The 21,008-nt window shown below is 38.7% G+C and overlaps 1 protein-coding gene across 4 annotated transcripts in view; it reads right to left on the reverse strand.

The window, feature by feature from the left end:
* The window catches only part of CUX1 (cut like homeobox 1), a 657,906-nt gene that overhangs the window by 396,468 nt on the left and 240,430 nt on the right, over positions 1–21,008 (reverse strand). For all 4 annotated transcript variants that reach the window (XM_053706261.1, XM_053706258.1, XM_053706259.1 and 1 more), the window contains exons 5-6: positions 18,588–18,725; positions 5,962–6,085 (exon numbers count right to left, since the gene is read on the reverse strand). In XM_053706261.1, coding sequence (XP_053562236.1) covers positions 5,962–6,085; positions 18,588–18,725 — 262 coding nt within the window. The remainder of the gene's footprint in view (positions 1–5,961; positions 6,086–18,587; positions 18,726–21,008) is intronic.

Consider the following 21,008-nt stretch of genomic DNA (forward strand, 5'->3'; position numbering starts at 1 on the left):
CAACGTTTGGCGACTGAGATAATCCGCTTCCCAATTGTCTATACCTGGGATATGAACCGCAGAGATTAGACAGGAGCTGGATTCCGCCCAAACCAGAATTCGAGATACTTCTTTCATAGCCAGAGGACTGTGAGTCCCTCCTTGATGATTGATGTATGCCACAGTTGTGACATTGTCTGTCTGAAAACAAATGAACGATTCTCTCTTCAGAAGAGGCCAAAACTGAAGAGCTCTGAAAATTGCACGGAGTTCCAAAATATTGATCGGTAATCTCACCTCCTGAGATTCCCAAACTCCTTGTGCCGTCAGAGATCCCCACACAGCTCCCCAACCCGTGAGACTTGCATCTGTTGAAATTACAGTCCAGGTCGGAAGCACAAAGAAGCCCCCTGAATTAAACGATGGTGATCTGTCCACCACGTTAGAGAGTGTCGTACAATCGGTTTTAAAGATATTATTTGAGATATCTTTGTGTAATCCTTGCACCATTGATTCAGCATACAGAGCTGAAGAGGTCGCATGTGAAAACGAGCAAAGGGGATCGCGTCCGATGCAGCAGTCATAAGACCTAGAATTTCCATGCATAAGGCTACCGAAGGGAATGATTGTGACTGAAGGTTTCGACAAGCTGAAATCAATTTTAGACGTCTCTTGTCTGTTAAAGACAGAGTCATGGACACTGAATCTATCTGGAAACCCAGAAAGGTCACCCTTGTCTGAGGAATCAATGAACTTTTTGGTAAATTGATCCTCCAACCATGATCTTGAAGAAACAACACAAGTCGATTCGTATGAGATTCTGCTAAATGTAAAGACTGAGCAAGTACCAAGATATCGTCCAAATAAGGAAATACCACAATACCCTGTTCTCTGATTACAGACAGAAGGGCACCGAGAACCTTTGTAAAAATTCTTGGAGCTGTAGCTAGGCCAAACGGCAGAGCCACAAACTGGTAATGCTTGTCCAGAAAAGAGAATCTCAGGAACTGATAATGATCTGGATGAATCGGAATATGCAGATATGCATCCTGTAAATCTATTGTGGACATATAATGCCCTTGCTGAACAAAAGGCAAGATAGTCCTTACAGTTACCATTTTGAACGTAGGTATCCTTACATAACGATTCAATATTTTTAGATCCAGAACTGGTCTGAAGGAATTCTCCTTCTTTGGTACAATGAAGAGATTTGAATAAAACCCCATCCCCTGTTCCGGAACTGGAACTGGCATAATTACTCCAGCCAACTCTAGATCTGAAACAAAATTCAGAAATGCTTGAGCTTTCACTGGATTTACTGGGACACGGGAAAGAAAAAATCTCTTTGCAGGAGGTCTCATCTTGAAACCAATTCTGTACCCTTCTGAAACAATGTTCTGAAACCAAAGATTGTGAACAGAATTGAACCAAATTTCTTTGAAAAAACGTAACCTGCCCCCTACCAGCTGAGCTGGAATGAGGGCCGCACCTTCATGTGGACTTAGAAGCAGGCTTTGCCTTTCTAGCAGGCTTGGATTTATTCCAGACTGGAGATGGTTTCCAAACTGAAACTGCTCCTGAGGATGAAGGATCAGGCTTTTGTTCTTTGTTGAAACGAAAGGAACGAAAACGATTATTAGCCCTGTTTTTACCCTTAGATTTTTTATCCTGTGGTAAAAAAGTTCCTTTCCCACCAGTAACAGTTGAGATAATAGAATCCAACTGAGAACCAAATAATTTGTTACCCTGGAAAGAAATGGAAAGTAGAGTTGATTTAGAAGCCATATCAGCATTCCAAGTCTTAAGCCATAAAGCTCTTCTAGCTAAAATAGCTAGAGACATAAACCTGACATCAACTCTAATAATATCAAAAATGGCATCACAGATAAAATTATTAGCATGCTGAAGAAGAATAATAATATTATGAGAATCATGATCTGTTACTTGTTGCGCTAAAGTTTCCAACCAAAAAGTTGAAGCTGCAGCAACATCAGCCAATGATATAGCAGGTCTAAGAAGATTACCTGAACATAGATAAGCTTTTCTTAGAAAGGATTCAATTTTCCTATCTAAAGGATCCTTAAACGAAGTACCATCTGACGTAGGAATAGTAGTACGTTTAGCAAGGGTAGAAATAGCCCCATCAACTCTAGGGATTTTGTCCCAAAATTCTAATCTGTCAGACGGCACAGGATATAATTGCTTAAAACGTTTAGAAGGAGTAAATGAATTACCCAATTTATCCCATTCTTTGGAAATTACTGCAGAAATAGCATTAGGAACAGGAAAAACTTCTGGAATAACCACAGGAGATTTAAATACCTTATCTAAACGTTTAGAATTAGTATCAAGAGGACCAGAATCCTCTATTTCTAAAGCAATTAGTACTTCTTTAAGTAAAGAACGAATAAATTCCATTTTAAATAAATATGAAGATTTATCAGCATCAATCTCTGAGACAGAATCCTCTGAACCAGAAGAATCATCAGAATCAGAATGATGATGTTCATTTAAAAATTCATCTGTAGGGAGAGAAGTTTTAAAAGATTTTTTATGTTTACTAGAAGGAGAAATAACAGACATAGCCTTCTTGATGGATTCAGAAACAAAATCTCTTATGTTATCAGGAACATTCTGCACCTTAGATGTTGAAGGAACTGCAACAGGCAATGGTACTTTACTAAAGGAAATATTATCTGCATTAACAAGTTTGTCATGACAATTAATACAAACAACAGCCGGAGGAATAGCTACCAAAAGTTTACAGCAGATACACTTAGCTTTGGTAGGTCCAGCACTAGACAGCGATTTTCCTGAAGTATCTTCTGACTCAGATGCAACGTGAGACATCTTGCAATATGTAAGAGAAAAAACAACATATAAAGCAAAATTGATCAAATTCCTTAAATGATAGTTTCAGGAATGGGAAAAAATGCCAAAGAACAAGCTTCTAGCAACCAGAAGCAATGAAAAATGAGACTTAAATAATGTGGAGACAAAAGCGACGCCCATATTTTTTTAGCGCCAAATAAGACGCCCACATTATTTGGCGCCTAAATGCTTTTGGCGCCAAAAATGACGCAACTTCCGGAACGCCGACATTTTTGGCGCAAAATAACGTCAAAAAATGACGCAACTTCCGGCGACACGTATGACGCCGGAAACGGAAAAGATTTTTTGCGCCAAAAAAGTCTGCGCCAAGAATGACGCAATAAAATGAAGCATTTTCAGCCCCCGCGAGCCTAACAGCCCACAGGGAAAAAAGAGTCAAATTTTTGAAGGTAAGAAAAAATGATTAATTCAAATGCATTATCCCAAATATGAAACTGACTGTCTGAAAATAAGGAATGTTGAACATTCTGAGTCAAGGCAAATAAATGTTTGAATACATATATTTAGAACTTTATAAACAAAGTGCCCAACCATAGCTTAGAGTGTCACAGAAAATAAGATTTACTTACCCCAGGACACTCATCTACATGTTTGTAGAAAGCCAAACCAGTACTGAAACGAGAATCAGCAGAGGTAATGGTATATAAATAAGAGTATATAGTCGATCTGAAAAGGGAGGTAAGAGATGAATCTCTACGACCGATAACAGAGAACCTATGAAATAGACCCCGTAGAAGGAGATCACTGCATTCAAATAGGCAATACTCTCCTCACATCCCTCTGACATTCACTGCACGCTGAGAGGAAAACCGGGCTCCAACTTGCTGCGGAGCGCATATCAACGTAGAATCTAGCACAAACTTACTTCACCACCTCCATAGGAGGCAAAGTTTGTAAAACTGAATTGTGGGTGTGGTGAGGGGTGTATTTATAGGCATTTTGAGGTTTGGGAAACTTTGCCCCTCCTGGTAGGAATGTATATCCCATACGTCACTAGCTCATGGACTCTTGCTAATTACATGAAAGAAAACCACAGGAGGAGTAAAGGAGCATGGAATCTGATTAATGACCACTGTGATTTTGTATTGGATATTTTCAGGAAAGTTCTCCTCTGTGAAAAAGACAATTGGGCTAAAAGAGGCTGCTCCTAGCTGGTAACTCGCCATAGAGTAACTCGCTCCCTGAAGACTCTACTATTCAGGGACGCTTACAATCTACACTAACCTTCCTATCTCCACTGCTATCCCCTAAAACCCCATAGCATGTAGCCTATGAGCCCAGCTGTTTGTTGTTCACCTTCATAAGAGCCGACTGCAACAGTGCAACTCTCGGCAGGACCCTCTCTCCCCATTTGATCCCTGTAATCGTTTTTACATACCACCTATGTCCATAGCGCTGCGGAACCTGTTGGCGCTCTACAAATAGCTGATAATAATAATAGAGCAAGCTACTGAGCTGTTGTTCGTTCCTGGTAGAGCGCTTCTCTTTCTATATGCATAAGATTTGCATTGGGCTGTAGTCCAAGATCATTATAATTTACAATTCAGTTACAATGATATTATGATCATTACAGAATAACTATAATATGCTGCAGACACGTGTTTCATGTTTGTACTAATACAGGCAGTTTGTAACAATATATGCAAAATATAAATCTATTCACTTGGAAATAATTATCTAATGGTACATAAGACAACTAAAGGGATATTATAGTGCAAAAAGTAGATGCTGGTCCTGAGCAGAAAAGGCTGTGACCCAATCAGTAGTTAGTCACACAGCATGGTTGAGTGACTACCGCTGGATCAAGGACTTTGCTGCTTTGTAATATATTTTCTTTTTCTTGTTTTTCTACTTTTTAGAATTGTATTTTTTTCCACTTTCCAAGAAGAGGTTTGATCCTGCAGGAATCAGTATCCTTACCGTGTAATAATATTACAAGTAATTCCCTACAGGAACCCATTTTATACCTGTACTTAAAGGGACAGTCAAGTCCCAAAAAAACTTTCATGTTTCAAATAGGGCATGCTATTTTAAACAACTTTCCAATTGACTTTTATCACCAATTTTGCTTGGTATTCTTAGTTAAAAGTTAAACCTAGGAGGTTCATATGCTAATTTCTTAGACCTTGAAGGCCGCCTCTAATCTAAATGCATTTTGATAGTTGTTCACCACTAGAGGGCATTAGTTCACGTGTTTCATATAGATAACATTGAGCTCATGCACGTGAATTTACCATGGAGACAGCTCTGATTGGCTAAAATGCAAGTCTGTCAAAAGAACTGAAATAAGGGGGCAGTCTGCTGAGGCTTAGATACAAGGTAATTACAGAGGTAAAACCTGTATAATTATAACTGTGTTGGTTATGCAAAACTGGGGAATTGGTAATTAAGGGATTATCTATCTTATTAAAACAACAAAAATTCTGGTGTTGACTGTCCCTTTAAGGGGCCACAGCAGATGTGTAATTGTCACTAGTCCCAATGATGTATGTTAAACACATAGGTAAAGTCCCACTTAATAGATGCACTTCTTTGAAACTCCCAAGTGGGACATTATCTACATGAGGTTTAAAGTGGGACTGTATATATGTTTAACCCTTTTTGGGGTTAAACAAACAAGAGTTCCACAGTGAATTGTGATGAAATTACATGCTTTAACAAATTAGAGCACATAATATTTCCACTACAATGTCCCTTTAATATTGTTCTTTTTCTAATGTTACAAATGTTCAGGCACTTAAGGGAACCCTTGAACTAAATAAAATGACAGACTCAGCCTCTGAGGTTATTTAACACTCCTTTTCCAATGCCCAAAAAATGACACTATATATTGCTAGACACAGACACTCAGACATTACATTGTGTTGTGCATTGATGATTATTATTATTATCGGTTATTTGTAGAGCGCCAACAGATTCCGCAGCGCTAATTCTACAAAGAAATACTGGAACAAAGTTATCCCAATAGTAATTATATGAAATGCATTGCCTGTTATCACATCTGTGATTTTCCCTCAAGATCACTGCATCTAATTTCAGAATTTCTATATATTTTATAGGCAGAACTCATTTTCCAATACTGCTGCTCACCTCTCTTTCTCAGCAAAGTCATTTTGTAACTTTTGTTCTCTCTCAAGAGCAAGATTTTCCGCTTGGCTCTTCAGGGTCTGTTCATATTCCCGGATTTTCTCTTTAAGTGCTTTTATTGTAACCTCTGTAGAAAAACAATTGGGAGAAAATGTGTTTACATAGCTTCATGTGGTTATATAATACAAGGCTTTCTTTACCCTGTAGGATCAGTGTGTTTTAAACTCTAGCTCTTCAACTCTGACACAAAATCAATAGATATGAGTCCCTTTGGAGACCTTTTACTCCCTAAATGTTAAATTGAACTTTAAACGTTTCAGTTGAGAAGGATCAATGGATTTTGCTGGGAAACAGAGCCAGGGTTTCTGCAACATGCCTGAAAAGAAAAATCAATAGCAAAACATAATATCACCTTATTGAACAGTTTCAAATGATCTCTGTGTTGAACTGGGATTAATAAAGTCTCAGTGCAAGTTTAAGCAGGAATTTACATGTGCAAACACTTATACATTTTGTAGCCCAGGTTAAAGCATTCATTTCACATAGCTTTCATTCATAAGGTAAAATGTTCACACTCTCCTAATTTACACATTTGCTATGTATATTTGTGATGCCAATTACTTATGCCTCCTTCATACATTATACATTCTAAATAAAACTGCTATTATGTTTTTTTTAACACTGCTATAGCTGCAGACATGTTTTATATGATGCCATTAGGAGTAGATAAAAACTTCCCAGAAGTCTTTAGGCTGCTCTTGACTTACATGAAGAATATTAAGAAATTAATTAACCTGTGAGTATAAATATTTTTTTGTAATACATGGGGATAAAAAACAAATAAAAAACAACCAGAATTTGAGGAAGTGAATAGGATATTCCATCTTGACAACAGTACCTTCAGTTTTGCATAATGTGATCAGTAATTGATCATAATTCAGTGATCTGATGCACTTAACATGAAGCAAGTTGAAAAAGGACTTACATTTTTGCTATCATGTATATGAAAAATCAGTTGTTAATTGTGTTAAAATATGTATATTTTTTGCATGGATAAGAGAAATCTGTTCATTTGCTGATAAGGACATTTCCCACAAAAAAGCTAGTTTCATCATTACAGGAAGATCCATTTTTAAAAACCAAAGTAGTGGAAACTCTCTCTTTTAGATGAACAAGATCAGTTGGAAAAAGAAGCTTGTGGATGATTGTGAAGGATTCCAGGGGACTGGGGACATGACTGACTAGTGGAGCACTGATGAATTCCATGGAATATTCGTTGATGAACACATTCAGTGGACGTGTGCTTGGAACTGAAGTTGCTCAGATCTTCAAATGCAATGGCCGGCATGCTACTCCAGGCAAGGTCTGGGAAAGTATAACCACTGACATAGCTTGGGTGAAAGATGCAGACTTTGTACAGATAACACAGCAGCCTTGAAAGGAAATATTAGCTGTAAATCCAGATAGGCACAGCTAGGATGCTCTTTGGGCAATAACAGAAGCCACTGTTATTTAGCATTAAAGGGACATGAAACATTTTGTTTTCATGATTCAGATAAAGTATACAATTTTAAACAACTTTACAATTTAATTATATTATCAAATTTGCTTTGCTCTCTTGGTATCTTTTTTTGGTAGACGCAGCAATGCACTACTGGGAGCTAGCTGAACACATCATGTGGGCCAATTACAAGAGGTATATAGCTGCAACCATCAATCGGCAGCTAGCTACCAGGAGTGCAATGCTGCTCCTGAACCTACCTGGGTATTCCTTTCAACAAAGAATAGCAAGTACTAGGGTGAGCCAAGATAGTCATTGATTTATTTAAAAAAAATGTTTTCGTGTACTAAACAAATAGTTCTTCCAGTTACTTCACTACACACACACATACTTACATATGCACACATACATACTAAATTATGATTGGTAATGTAAAATGATGGTGTGATGCAGTGGACAGTCTAATATGACCCATTACTGTATGATGATACAATTCTAAGATCAGCCTTATATTAGTTTAGCACACTGTGCTCATGTCACTTGTAATACAAAACAGACTAGTGTTTTGACTAAGGCAGGTTAACTATAATCAAACAAAGTTTTTTCAGGGCCAAGAACATTCAGCCCAAAGAGTAACACATAAGCCATCTAAATAGCTTCTGAGTAACAGTGTAATTAGTTCCAAGGTGGCCCAATCTGGTACTAGTCAAAGAAATGGGTATAGAATAATCAATTCAAGCTGAAATGTAAACCTGGAGCCATGAGGGGTTTACATACTCTACATTAATAAAAAATTATATCCTTATTATAATATATATATATATATTTATTTATATATTAATAAAGCCAGGTTATAAAGTTAAATCATAATTAAAAAAATGTTTAAAAATCTGATGGTGCAAGTAAGGAACTCTAGTAATTATATGACATAAATTGTCATACTGGCATTATAAAAAGGACATATTATTACATAACATTCAACTCACCAGTGCATAAGCAGAATCATTTACAAAACTTACAAGAAGCACTAACTGAATTTTTATTTATTAATTATACTAATGAACATTTAAAAAAGGATAGTGAAGTCAAAATTAAACATTCATGATTCAGATAGACATGACAACAAATTCCCCAATGTACTTTTACTATATAATTTGCTTTGTTCTCTTGGTATCCTTTATTGAAAAGCATACCTAGGTAGGCTCATCAACAATGCACTACTAGGATCTAGTACATACTGGTCTTTCATATAGATGATTTTTTAGTACAATGTCCCTTTAAGTATAAGCATGAAGGCTTTCAAAAGCAACAACAGCCGAAGGTTGTTCTCTTCCAAGGAAGTGATCTTTTATTTTGAACATATACTGGAAACAAAAATATAGGAGTACTGAGATTGGGTACCATTTCAAGTGAAAATGTTTACTTGCTTCAAAGTTGCCAGTGATTATTTAAGCTTCTGTATAAACAAGCATTTAATCACTTTGAGATTTGTGTACTATAAACATTTTGATGAGATCACTCTCGTTATTGTTTTTTTATCAGGTTTTCCTCCAGATGTTGGCAGCATATCAAATGTTTTCACTTACTTTTTCATTTACTGGACTTCTATCTCATTTAACACTAAGGTAGATTGGGCTTGATTTGCAGGTGGCGTTTTGGTGTTAAATAGCATTCTTCTTTTGCCTTCTTTCATCTAAAGTATTGCTCAGATCTATGATAACCAGTTTGATTGTAAGAGTCCAGTTTGTATAGCAATATCTTGTACACACAAAGCTATCTGGGGCAGTTTTTGTGGAACTCTATTTATGAAAGACCTTCCAGTGCTCCATGAAGCACAATTTGGTAATATTTAGCCTAAAATGGAGTGATCCAACCTAAAACCACAATGCAAAACTTTTTATATGACCCTATACTACATCTCCCCATAATACTAGCCTGAACACATGGTGTTTGCCTCTACAGCTAGCTAATTCCTGACTTCTCTGTGTGAGGATCCAATGCATGATTCCGAGTCTGTGTGTAGATGTAGTTTTCGGGCCTTAATGCTGTTAAACTGATTATATTCTATGTGACATATAATACAAAGGAAGAGACAATCTGTGAAATGAATAACATCCTCAGTGAACAGATCTCCATTTAAGGGTTATTCTACTGTACAAAAACAATTATATTTTTTAAAGCATTTATTTCTTTTACTATATATTCAACTACTTCAAATTTCAAATCTCCACTCCTGGAACCCTTCCCCCAATACAGGTTAAGATACAGCCACTTCTTATTTAATCACCAGATATCTCCAGATCTGGAAGTCATTTGAGCACAATTTTAATAATATTTGTAGAGGTTAAAATAGGTAGAAAAATAAAGGACATTATCAAAACATACAATGGTCTAAATTAATACAGTGTTTTATTTAAAGGGACAGACTACAATAGAATTGTTATTGTTTTAAAAGAGAGATAATCCCTTTATTACCCATTTCCCAGTTTTGCACAGCCAACATGGTTATATTAATACACTCACAGCAAACTCGTAATACCGGCGCTGTGGAAGTCCCATTGAAAAAGGACTTTTTAAAAAGTGCTTTAGTTACGTTGCGTTACGGCCAAAAAGGTGTGCGGTACAACTATACCTACAAGACTCGTAATACCAGCAGTAGTGAAAAAGTCATAACGCAGCTTTTTCACTCATAATGCAAAACTCGTAATCTAGCCGATTGCTAACTGTATGGCCTACATGAAATAGCAGTCTCCTGTTGTGAAAAGCAAATAAAAAGAACATTTTTGCTTACCTGATAAATGTATTTCTTTTTTGACACGATGAGTCCACGGATCATCTTAATTACTAATGGGATATTCACCTCCTGGTCAGCAGGAGGCGGCAAAGAGCACTACAGCAAAGCTGTTAAATAGCGCCTCCCTTCCCTCCCACTCCAGTCATTCTACCGAAGTTAAGGATAGAAAGGAAAAACCAAGGTGCAGAGGTGTCTGAAGTTTATAATAACCAACAACCTGTCTTCCAAAAAACAGGGCGGGCCGTGGACTCATCGTGTCAAAAAAGAAACACATTTATCAGGTAAGCATAAATTTTCTTTTCTTTTTAATGACACGAGTCCACGGATCATCTTAATTACTAATGGGATTCAATACCCAAGATGATATGGGAGGGACAAGACAGGGAACCTAAACGGAAGACACCACTGCTTGAAAAACCTTTCTCCCAAAAGCAGCCTCAGCCACAGCAAAAGTGTCAAATTTATAGAAAAAAAAGTGTGAAGAGAGGACCAAGTTGCAGTCTTGCAAATCTGTTCCATAGAAGCTTCATTCTTGAATGCCCATAAGAAAGCAACGACCCTCGTAAAATGAGCCGTAACTCTCTCTGGAGGCTGCTGTCCAGCAGTCTCATATGCAAAACGAATGATACTCTTCCGTCAGAAAGAATAGAGCAGTAGCCGTAGCTTCCTGTCCCTTACGTCTTCTTGAGAAAACCACAAACAAAGCAGAAGATTGGCGAAAATCCTTAGTTGCCTGCAGGTAAAACTTTAAAGCACGGACCACGTCCAAATTGTGCAGAAGCCGTTCCTTCTGAGAAGTAGGATTAGGACACAAGGACGGAACAACAAATTCCTGATTAATGTTCCGATCAAATCCAACCTTAGGAAGAAATCCTAATTTAGTACATAAAACTACCTTATCTGAATGGAAAATAAGGTAAGGGGACTCATACTGCACTGCCGAGAGTTATGACACTCTACGAGCAGAAGAAATAACAAAAAGAAACAAAACTTTCCAAGATAACAACTTAAAATCTAAGAAATGCATAGGCTCAAACGGAACCCCTTGAAGAACTTTGAGAACTAAATTCAGACTCCATGAAGGAGTAACTAGTTTGAACACAGGCCTGATCCTGACCAAGGCCTGACAAAATGAATGTACATCTGGAACATATGCCAGAAGTTTGAGAAACACAATAGATAAGGCAGGGATTTGACTCTTTAGGGAACTTGTCGATAATCCTTTCTCCAAACCCTCTTGTAGAAAGGACAAAATAGTAGGAATTCTAACTCTACTCCATGAGTAGCCCTTGGATTCACACCAATAGAGAAATTTACGCCAAATCTTAAGGTAAATCTTTCTAGTTACAGACTTACAAGCCTGAATCATGGTCTCTATGACTGAGTCAGAAAAACCCAGCTTGGATAAAATTAAGCGTTCAATCTCCAAGCAGTCAGTTTCAGAGAAACTAGATTTGGGTGAAGGAAAGGCCCTAAAATTAGAAGGTCCTTCATCAACGGAAGTCTCCGAGGTGACATAGATGACATGTCCACCAGATCTGCATACCAAATCCTATGAGGAACACCGATGCCCTCTCCTGCTTGATTCAAGCAATGACCCGAGGAAGAAGAGCAAATGGAGGAAATAAGTATGCTAGACTGAAGGCCCAAGGGACTGGCAGAGTATCTATCAGTTCCGCTTGGGGGTCCCTGGACTACGACCCGTATCTCGGGAGCTTGGCCTTCTGTCGAGATGCCCTGAGATCCAATTCGAGTTGACCCCACTTGAGAATCTGGCCGGAGAACACTTCCGGATAGAGTTCTCACTTCCCCAGATGAAAGGTCTGTCTTCTCAGGAAGTCCGCCTCCCAGTTGACCACCCCTGGGATGTGGATCGCCGACAGATAGCAAGAATGGCCTCCTCCAACTGATTATTTTGGTTACCTCTGTCATCGCTAAGGAACTCCTTTTTGCTCCCTGATGATTGATGTACGTCACAGAAGTTAAGTTGTCCGACTGGAACCTGATAAACTGGACCGAGGCTAACTGAGGCCAGGCCAGAAGAAAATTGAAGACCGCTCTCAACTCCAGAATGTTTATAGGGAGAAGAGACTCCGACTGAGTCCAAACCCCCTGAGCCTTTAGGGAGCCCCAGACTGCTCCCCACCCTAGAAGGCTGGCGTCTGTTGTCACAATCATCTAAGATGGTCCGCGAAAGCAGGTTCCCTGGGAGAAATGATCTCGAGACAACCACCATTGAAGAGAAGCCCTTGTCTCCCGTTTCCAGAAGTATTCAAGGAGACAAATCGGCATAATCTCATTCCATTGCCCGAGCATGTTTAACTGTAGAGGACTGAGATGGAACCAAGTAAACGGGATGATGTCCATTGCCGCCACCATCAGCCCGATTACCTCCATGCACTGAGCCACTGATGGTCGAGAAGTGGACTGAAGGGCTAGACAAGCATTGAAAATCTTTGATTTCCTAACTTCTGTCAAAAAAATCTTAATTGATAGGGAATCTATTATGTTTCCCAAAAAAAGTTACCCTTGTATTTGGTACTAAGGAACCCCTTTCCAAATTTACCTTCCACCTGTGAATCGCAGGAAGGATAACACCAAGTCCGTGTGGGGTCTTGCTTGTTGTAAGGATGGCGCTTGGACTAGGATGTCGTCAGATAGGGCGCCGCTGCAATGACCCGTAACCGAAGCACCGCCAACAGCGATCCCAGAACCTTTGTGAATTCTGGAAGCTGTGGCAAGACCGAAGGAAAGAACCACGAACTGGAAGTGTTTGTCCAGAAAGGCAAACCTTAGGAACTTGTGATGAACCCTGTGAATGGGAACGCGTCCTTAAAATCCACTGTTGTCATAAATTGACCCTCTTGGATCAAAGGGAGAATGGAACGAATAGTTTCCATCCTGAAGGACGGTACTCTGAGAAATTTGTTTAGACTCTTGAGATCTAAAATTGGCCTGAAGATTCCCTCTTTTTTTGGGAACCACGAACAGATTGGAATGAAATCTCAGACCCTGTTCCTGTATCGGAACAGGAACAAACACTCCCAGGTCGAAGAGGTCTCCTACACAGTGTAAGAACGCCTCTCTTTTTGTCTGGTCTGCAGAAAATCTTGAAAGTAGAACCTGCCTCTGGGAGGATAACTTCTATTGTCCAGGGATATTAAATATCTCAAACCCCAGCCCAAGCAAAAAAAGGAAAGTCTGCCCCCTACAAGATCTGGTCTCGGATCGGGTGCAAGGCCCTTCATGCTGTCATTAATTCAGTAGCAGGCTTCTTGGATTACTTTGCCTTATTCCAAGACTGATTAGGTCTCCACGAAGGTTCAGAGTGTTCCTGCTTGAAGGTGGAAGAGGAAGAATTTCCCTTGAAATTTCGAAAGGAACAAGCCTTTTGGTTTATTTCTCTTATCCTGAGGGAAAAGGAGACCTTTACCTCCAGTGATATGAGAAATAATTTCCGTCAAGTCAGGTCAAAACAAGGTCTTCCCCTTGTAAGGAATTGCTAACAGCTTAGACATAGAGGACACATCCGCAGACCAAGGTTTTAACCATAAGGCTCTACAAACTAGAATAGAGAAACCTGAAATCTTTGCTGCCAGTTTGATAACTTGAAGGGAAGCATCCGTAAAAAAGGAATTAGCTAGCTTAAGAGCTTTTATCATATCTTGGATTTCATCCAGAGAAGTTTCTGTCCTGAGCATCCGACAACGTATCAAACTAATATGCCGCCGCACTAGTGACGGTAGCAATGCACACAGCTGGCCGCCAATGTAGGCCCTGGTGTACATACATCTTTTTGAGTAGACCCTCTAATTTCTTGTCCATAGGACCTTTAAAAACACAACTATCCTCTAAGGATATAGCAGTTCTAGTGTCGGGGTCGCCCAGGGTAGCTAAAACCTCCTCAATTAACAAAAGGAGGTATTCAAGCTAAAAAACTGAAAGAGAACAGCCTCAGGATCAGATAAAGTTATTACTCCATCTGAGTCTGAGAATTCCCCCTCAGATATTACCAAAGTATCTTCCTCTTACAGGTTACAAGGAAGAAACATTCAGAATAGCAACTACTGAATCAATCATCCTAAATGATTGAAAAGATGTCCTCTAGAAATGTTTTCTACCTCGTAGGTAAAACAAATAAAGCATGAAATGCAGAGTAACTCCATGTGGAGTGTGAGAGGAAGAGCAGGGCACTGCATGTGGGCCATACATTTTTTGGGGCACTGTAGGAGAAAATGTGGCATAACTTGACCCTTGTCAATAGACTCCTAAACAGCAAACACCTTAGAAAGGGATTGGTGGTTCCATATTTGTTTTCAAAACATAAGGAGACACTGTGTAGGGTTTCTTGGACCAATTTGACTCACATATAGGTGATTAAAACAAACAGAAAAAAACGTTACTGTCTCTTTAAGTGTAACTTTTTTATTTTCGTTACTGTGTCTTTAACTCTTAAAGTGTAACCTTTATTATTTATAAGTGCGAGCTACTTGGGCTCTTGTGCAAACATGTCTGAACTACGTACACAATATTGCAACCCCTTCTACACCTCAGCTAAATCTATCTGAGGTGCCTGCCAACCCTTCTGCTCCACAAAAATTCCGGACTCAGCTGTAGTACTGTCCGGTACTAAGAACAAACACCTACACTGAATCCTCTGTTTCTTTCGATAACAAAAGTATTGGTAAAGTGGTGCAAAACTAAATTGGCGCCACTCATAACTCCGCCCATCGTGGGCATTACCAAAAGCCATCTCCAGGTCGCCATTAATATTTTACAAGTGAAAGCGCCGGGAGATTAAAAACAGACCGATCCAGCTTCAGATTGGGTAGCTGTTAGTACAGTTTAATCGTGGAACCACCTCACATTGAGCTTGCAGTAAAGCTTATATCAAAATCCAAAGTCCCGGTTGGCTATTATTAAACCGCATACAACATACAGCCCCATTGCCTGCGCCCAAACTGTCCAAAATGTCCCCTAAGACTTCAAGGAGAAACTAACTCTAAAACCCTTAATAAAGAGCCCAAATTTAATGAGGTATAAACCCCCATTAAATTCACCAGATTGTTCACCAAAAATGGGCCGGCTTCTAAACTTACATTCTTGCATTTTAAATAAAGATACCAAGAGAATGAAGAAATTTTGACAATGGGAGTAAATTAGAAAGTTGCTTAAAATGTCATGCTCTTTCTGAATCACAAAAGAAAAAATTTGGGTTCAGTGTCCCTTTAAGGTTAAATTTCTGCTTTTCAACAAATTATAACAAGAAAATATGATAATAAAACTAAATTAGAAAATTGTTTAAAATTTTCGGTTTATCTAAATCATGAAAGAAAAAAATTAGGTTTTATGTCCCCCTCCCTTTAACCACTTCACTGCCAGGAATAATAGAAGTGTGATGCGCAGCTGCAATTAACAACATTCTAATTATCAAAAAACAATGGTAAAGCCATGCATTTCTGCTATTTCTGAACAAAGGGGCTCACAGAGAAGCTTTTACAATCATTTGTGTCCTGATTGCACAAGCAGTATGTAAATAATTTCAGTGAGAAATCCAAAGCTTGTGAAACGTTCACAATTTTTTTACATGATCAAATTTGGCGGTGAAATTGTTGCATGAAATATACCAAAATGGGCCTAGATCAATACCTTGGGTTGTCTACTTAAAAAAACAAAACAAGGCTCTATTTCTGTTTAAATGGAGTAATAGCAAAAATAAATTCCTTTATAAAGTATAACTCCTCAGCTATAGCTGATCCACTCACTGATCTGTACTGAACAATAAATCAGAGAGGCTTTATATGGGTTTACGAAGCACTATACAGATGTCTAGCTAATACGGAGTGAACAACAATCCTCAAGATTTACTGCATATGGCATTATTCTTTTCAACTCAGTTAATGTCAAAATTGTTAAATAATCCATAGAATAATTCTGAATGTATTAAAAACTAGAGCAATTCATTTTTATACTTTTCTCTTTTTTTTTTTAAATTTATCAATCCCCCTAGAGATACCGAAAGGCGCACTGCAAACTATAAGGGACATCAAACACTAAATAAATGCTACATAGAATGATGTATTCAGAGCACATAAAAGTTGTTAATAATATGATGGCATTATGTTGTATCTTAAAGGGAGAGTAAACACTAAAAATGTAATAAAAATGTCTAGTTATGCATAGTAAAACAAATTATTTTAATGCCCATTTAAATTGCTTTACACAAATGTATTTTGAAGAGTTGCATATGACAAAAGATAAGGAAGTTTAAAGGGACACTGAACCGAAATTTTTTCTTTCATGATTCAGATAGAGCATGCAATTTTAAGCAACTTTCTAATTTACTCTTATCATCAAATTTTCTTTATTCCCTTGGTATCGTTATTTGAAAAGCAAGAATGTAAGTTTAGAAGCCGGCCTATTTATGGTGAACAAACTGGGTTGTCCTTGCTGATTGGTGGATAAATTCACCCACCAATAAACAAGTGCTATACAGAAATAAATAGAGAGAAGCGCTCAACCTGGGAACGAACAATAGCATAATAGCTTGTTCTATGGCAAGTTACCACCCTAGAAGCAGCCTCTTTTTGCTCAATATGTGCCTTTCACAGAGAAGAACTTTCCTGTAGCATATCAGTCTGATCCTGACTTCACAGTACAGTCCAGCCCCGAAATACCAGGCAATCCCCCTCTGAACAAGAGAAACAGCAAAACCCCAGACGTACGTTTCGGCCTATTGTGGGCCTCGTCAGTGAGGTGCAGCCATATCCCTCTAGGCACACTGAGCAACGGGTCCACGTCTGGATTCCCGCATCACACTTAGGGAGACTTCCCTAAATGTCATAATTTGCAATCGCCATAGAACAAGCCACTGAGCTGTTGTTCGTTCCTGGTAGAGCGCTTCTCTCTTTGTATGCAAATTATTATGACCCTGGGGAAGTCTCCCTATGGGTGATGGGGGAAACCAGACGTGGACTCCTTGCCCAGTGTGCTTAGAGGAATGTGGCTGCACCTCACTGACGAGGCCCATAGGAGGCCGAAACGATCGTCTGGGGTTGTCATGTTCCTTGTTCAGAGGAGAATTGCCTGGTATTTCGGGGCTGGACTGACCTTACTTGGCGGGATCAGACTGATATACTTCAGGAAAGTTTTCTTCTGTGAAAAGCACACTGGTCTAAAAGAGGCTGCTTCCGGGTGGTAAATCGCCATAGAACAAGCCACTGAGCTGTTGTTCGTTCCTGGTAGAGCGCTTCTCTCTTTGTATGCAAATTATTATGACCCTGGGGAAGTCTCCCTATGGGTGATGGGGGAAACCAGACGTGGACTCCTTGCCCAGTGTGCTTAGAGGAATGTGGCTGCACCTCACTGACGAGGCCCATAGGAGGCCGAAACGATCGTCTGGGGTTGTCATGTTCCTTGTTCAGAGGAGAATTGCCTGGTATTTCGGGGCTGGACTGACCTTACTTGGCGGGATCAGACTGATATACTTCAGGAAAGTTTTCTTCTGTGAAACGCACACTGGTCTAAGAGAGGCTGCTTCCGGGTGGTAAATCGCCATAGAACAAGCCACTGAGCTGTTGTTCGTTCCTGGTAGAGCGCTTCTCTCTTTGTATGCAAGTGCTATACAGAGTCTGGAACCAACGAATGACTGGCTCCTTACCTTAGATACCTTCTTTTTCAAATAAAGATAGCAAAGAAACATTAATAATAGCAGTAAATTAGAAAGTTGCTTAAAATTGCTGCTCAATCTGAATATGAAAGGTAGAATGAGCATTAGAAGGTGTGGGCCAGGCACTTCTACTCCAAACTTTTTATTGTTTAAAAAGATAGATAATCCCTTTATTACTCATTCCCCAGCTTTGCATAACCAACACAGTTATATTAATATACTTTTTACCTCTGTGATTACCTTGTATCTAAGCCTCTGCAGACTGCCCCCTTATTTCAGTTCTCTTGACAGACTTGCATTTTAGCCAATAAGTGCAGACTCATAAATAACTCCACAGGGGTGAGACAATGCTATCTATATGGCACATATGAACTAGCACTGTCTAGCTGTAAAGAAAACTGTCAAAATGCACTGAGATAAGAGGCAGCCTTCAAGGGCTTAGAAATTAGCATATAAGATTACCTAGGTTTAGCTTTCAACAAAGAATACCAAGAGAACAAAGCAACTTTGATAATAAAAGTAAATTGGGAAGTTGTTTAAAATTGCATGTCGTATCTGAATCATGAAAGTTTAATCTTGACTAGACTGTCACTTTAATTTTCTATTTGAAAAGAAAACCACGCTTCCCTTCATGGTGAAGTAAACAGAACAACATAATCCCATACCTTGATTTTTGACATCAGCAAACTCTTTGTTGTATTCATCTAATGTTTCTCTGAGCTTCTGGTTCTCAGTTTCGATGTCATGCATACGTTGTACTTTTAGCTGAAGTTGCTGCCCCAGGTCCAAGGCAGGGACTGGATCTAGGCAAAGAGACAAAACAAATCCAACAGTGTGAGCTTAGCAGCAAATTTTAAAAACATGAATGTATATTTAGAGTACACTGGTGGTGTTTTTTTTTTTGTTTTTTTTTTTTAAACAATCTCACTGCCAACAGATTTTTTTATTAGAACACATAAAACAGCACAACGTGTAATCAAGGTTACGTTCTTTAGACTGGGCATTGTACTAAATATTTTTTTCAAAATGTATTAGGACCTGGACAGATAAAATATAAGATTATAAAATAAAGCCACATGGAAAAATATATAAGGTGCAGATCTTGCCAAGTATAAAACCACAACTGTCAACAATGGAAAAATAGGATACATGGGCATTTACAGGGTTAATTAGCACTGTTCTGGGATTTGCTATGTTGCAGCAAGTATAGTCCTGTTAACCATAAAAAAAGTTAGGACATGTACATGAATGTAAATACTATTGTTTTCTTTGGGATTTAGAATACCAAAAAAAAAAGTGAAGTTGTGGAAAAATTACACACTGCTCTTTCAATTGCCATCAGGATGCTTTGCCGTAACTTATTTTGTACTACTTGTTTTAAAAATAAAAACCCCAGAATGATGTACACTAGATAAATGTTAATTGAGTATATAAGAACCTCTATTTAAAAAAAAAAAAAAAAAAAAACTGGTATAAAGGGGAGTGGCCTGTACAGTCTGGGTGTTTCTTGGCAAGCTTTGGGTTAACCCAGGTTTCTCAAACAGAAACCAAGACATAAATGAGAGATGTTAGGTATAGAGAGAGGTAGGGAAAAAAACTACCAACATAGGATTTTTATTCAAATTGCAAAATAGTTGATGGTTCTCATTACTGAGCAGAATTACAGCACAAAAGTAACCTGTGCTTATTCACACTGATACACTATGAGATTCCATGCCAGGAAAGGTGAACCTATATAGTGCTAGAACAGCTCCCTCAAAATCTGTAGCCACCTGTCTGGGTCAGTTTGGGCTTCCATTTTTGTGTCTGTGTTTGAAGTGGAGTCAGGCCTGGAAATGCAAATGTCTGGGTCTGGTGGGAAACAGCCACAGCCAAAAAAGGTGACAGTGCATTTGCAACATACTGCACATGCCTACAGTAATTTGTCACCTGCATGTGTGTGTCTTTGTGTGGGAGAGTGACTGTGTGGGACTGGGAGAGTGTCTGTGTGTATCTTTGAGTTTGTTAGTGTATTTCTGTGTGTGTGAGTCTGTGCGTCAGAGTGAATGTACTTGTGCGTGTGTGAGAAATAATGTGAGAGTGTTAGTGTGTGCGTGAGAGAGAGAGCGATAGTATCTTTATCTGTGTGTGAGAAAGAATGTGTGTGAGTGTTAGTGTGTGTGTGAAAGAGAGAGCGTTAGTGTCTATGTGTGTTAAAGAAAGAGTGAATGTGTGAGAGAGTATATGTGTTAAAAATGTTTGAGAGAGTGCGTGTTATTGTGTGAGTGTTAGTGTGTGTGTGAGAGAGAGAGAGCGATAGTATCTTTATCTGTGTGTGAGAAAGAATGTGTGTGAGTGTTAGTGTGTGTGTGTGTGTGAGAGAGAGAGCGTTAGTGTCTATGTGTGTTAAAGAAAGAGTGAATGTGTGAGAGAGTATATGTGTTAAAAATGTGTGAGAGTGCGTGTTAGTGTGTGAGTGTGAGAGAGAGCGTGTTTTGTGATATTCTCAGGCACAGCGTTAGTGTCTTTGTCTATGTGTGTGAAAGAAAGAGTGAATGTGTGTGAGAGAGTATGTGTGTTAAGAATATATGAGAGAGTGCGTGTTAGTGTGTAAGTGTGAGAGAGAGAGTGTTAGTGTCTTTGTCTATGTGTGTGAAAGAAAGAGTGAATGTGTGAGAGAGAGTATGTGTGTTAAAAATGTGTGAGAGAGTGCGTGTTAGTGTGTAAGTGTGAGAGAGAGAGTGTTAGTGTCTTTGTCTATGTGTGTGAAAGAAAGAGTGAATGTGTGAGAGAGAGTATGTGTGTTAAAAATGTGTGAGAGAATGCGTGTTAGTGTGTAAGTGTGAGATAGAGAGCGTGTAAGAGTGTGAATATCTATTTGCGAGTTTGTGCTTATGTGCTATTATAAATAGTGTGTACTGTGCATGATTTAAGAGTGTCCGGGTTTGGCTTAAACTAAAGGTGGCAACACTATGCTTTGACAATAAGTAATTCAAGATTTACATCATAAAAGCCTGTCCACTATATTATACAGTAGCTACAGAGAAGAAGAAAAAATCTTTGAATGTAAATACGATGAGTAAAAATGTAATCTTTTTAAAAAGCTG

This window comes from Bombina bombina, chromosome 3 (assembly GCF_027579735.1).
Source record: "Bombina bombina isolate aBomBom1 chromosome 3, aBomBom1.pri, whole genome shotgun sequence".
Classification (NCBI taxonomy): Eukaryota; Metazoa; Chordata; class Amphibia; order Anura; family Bombinatoridae; genus Bombina; species Bombina bombina.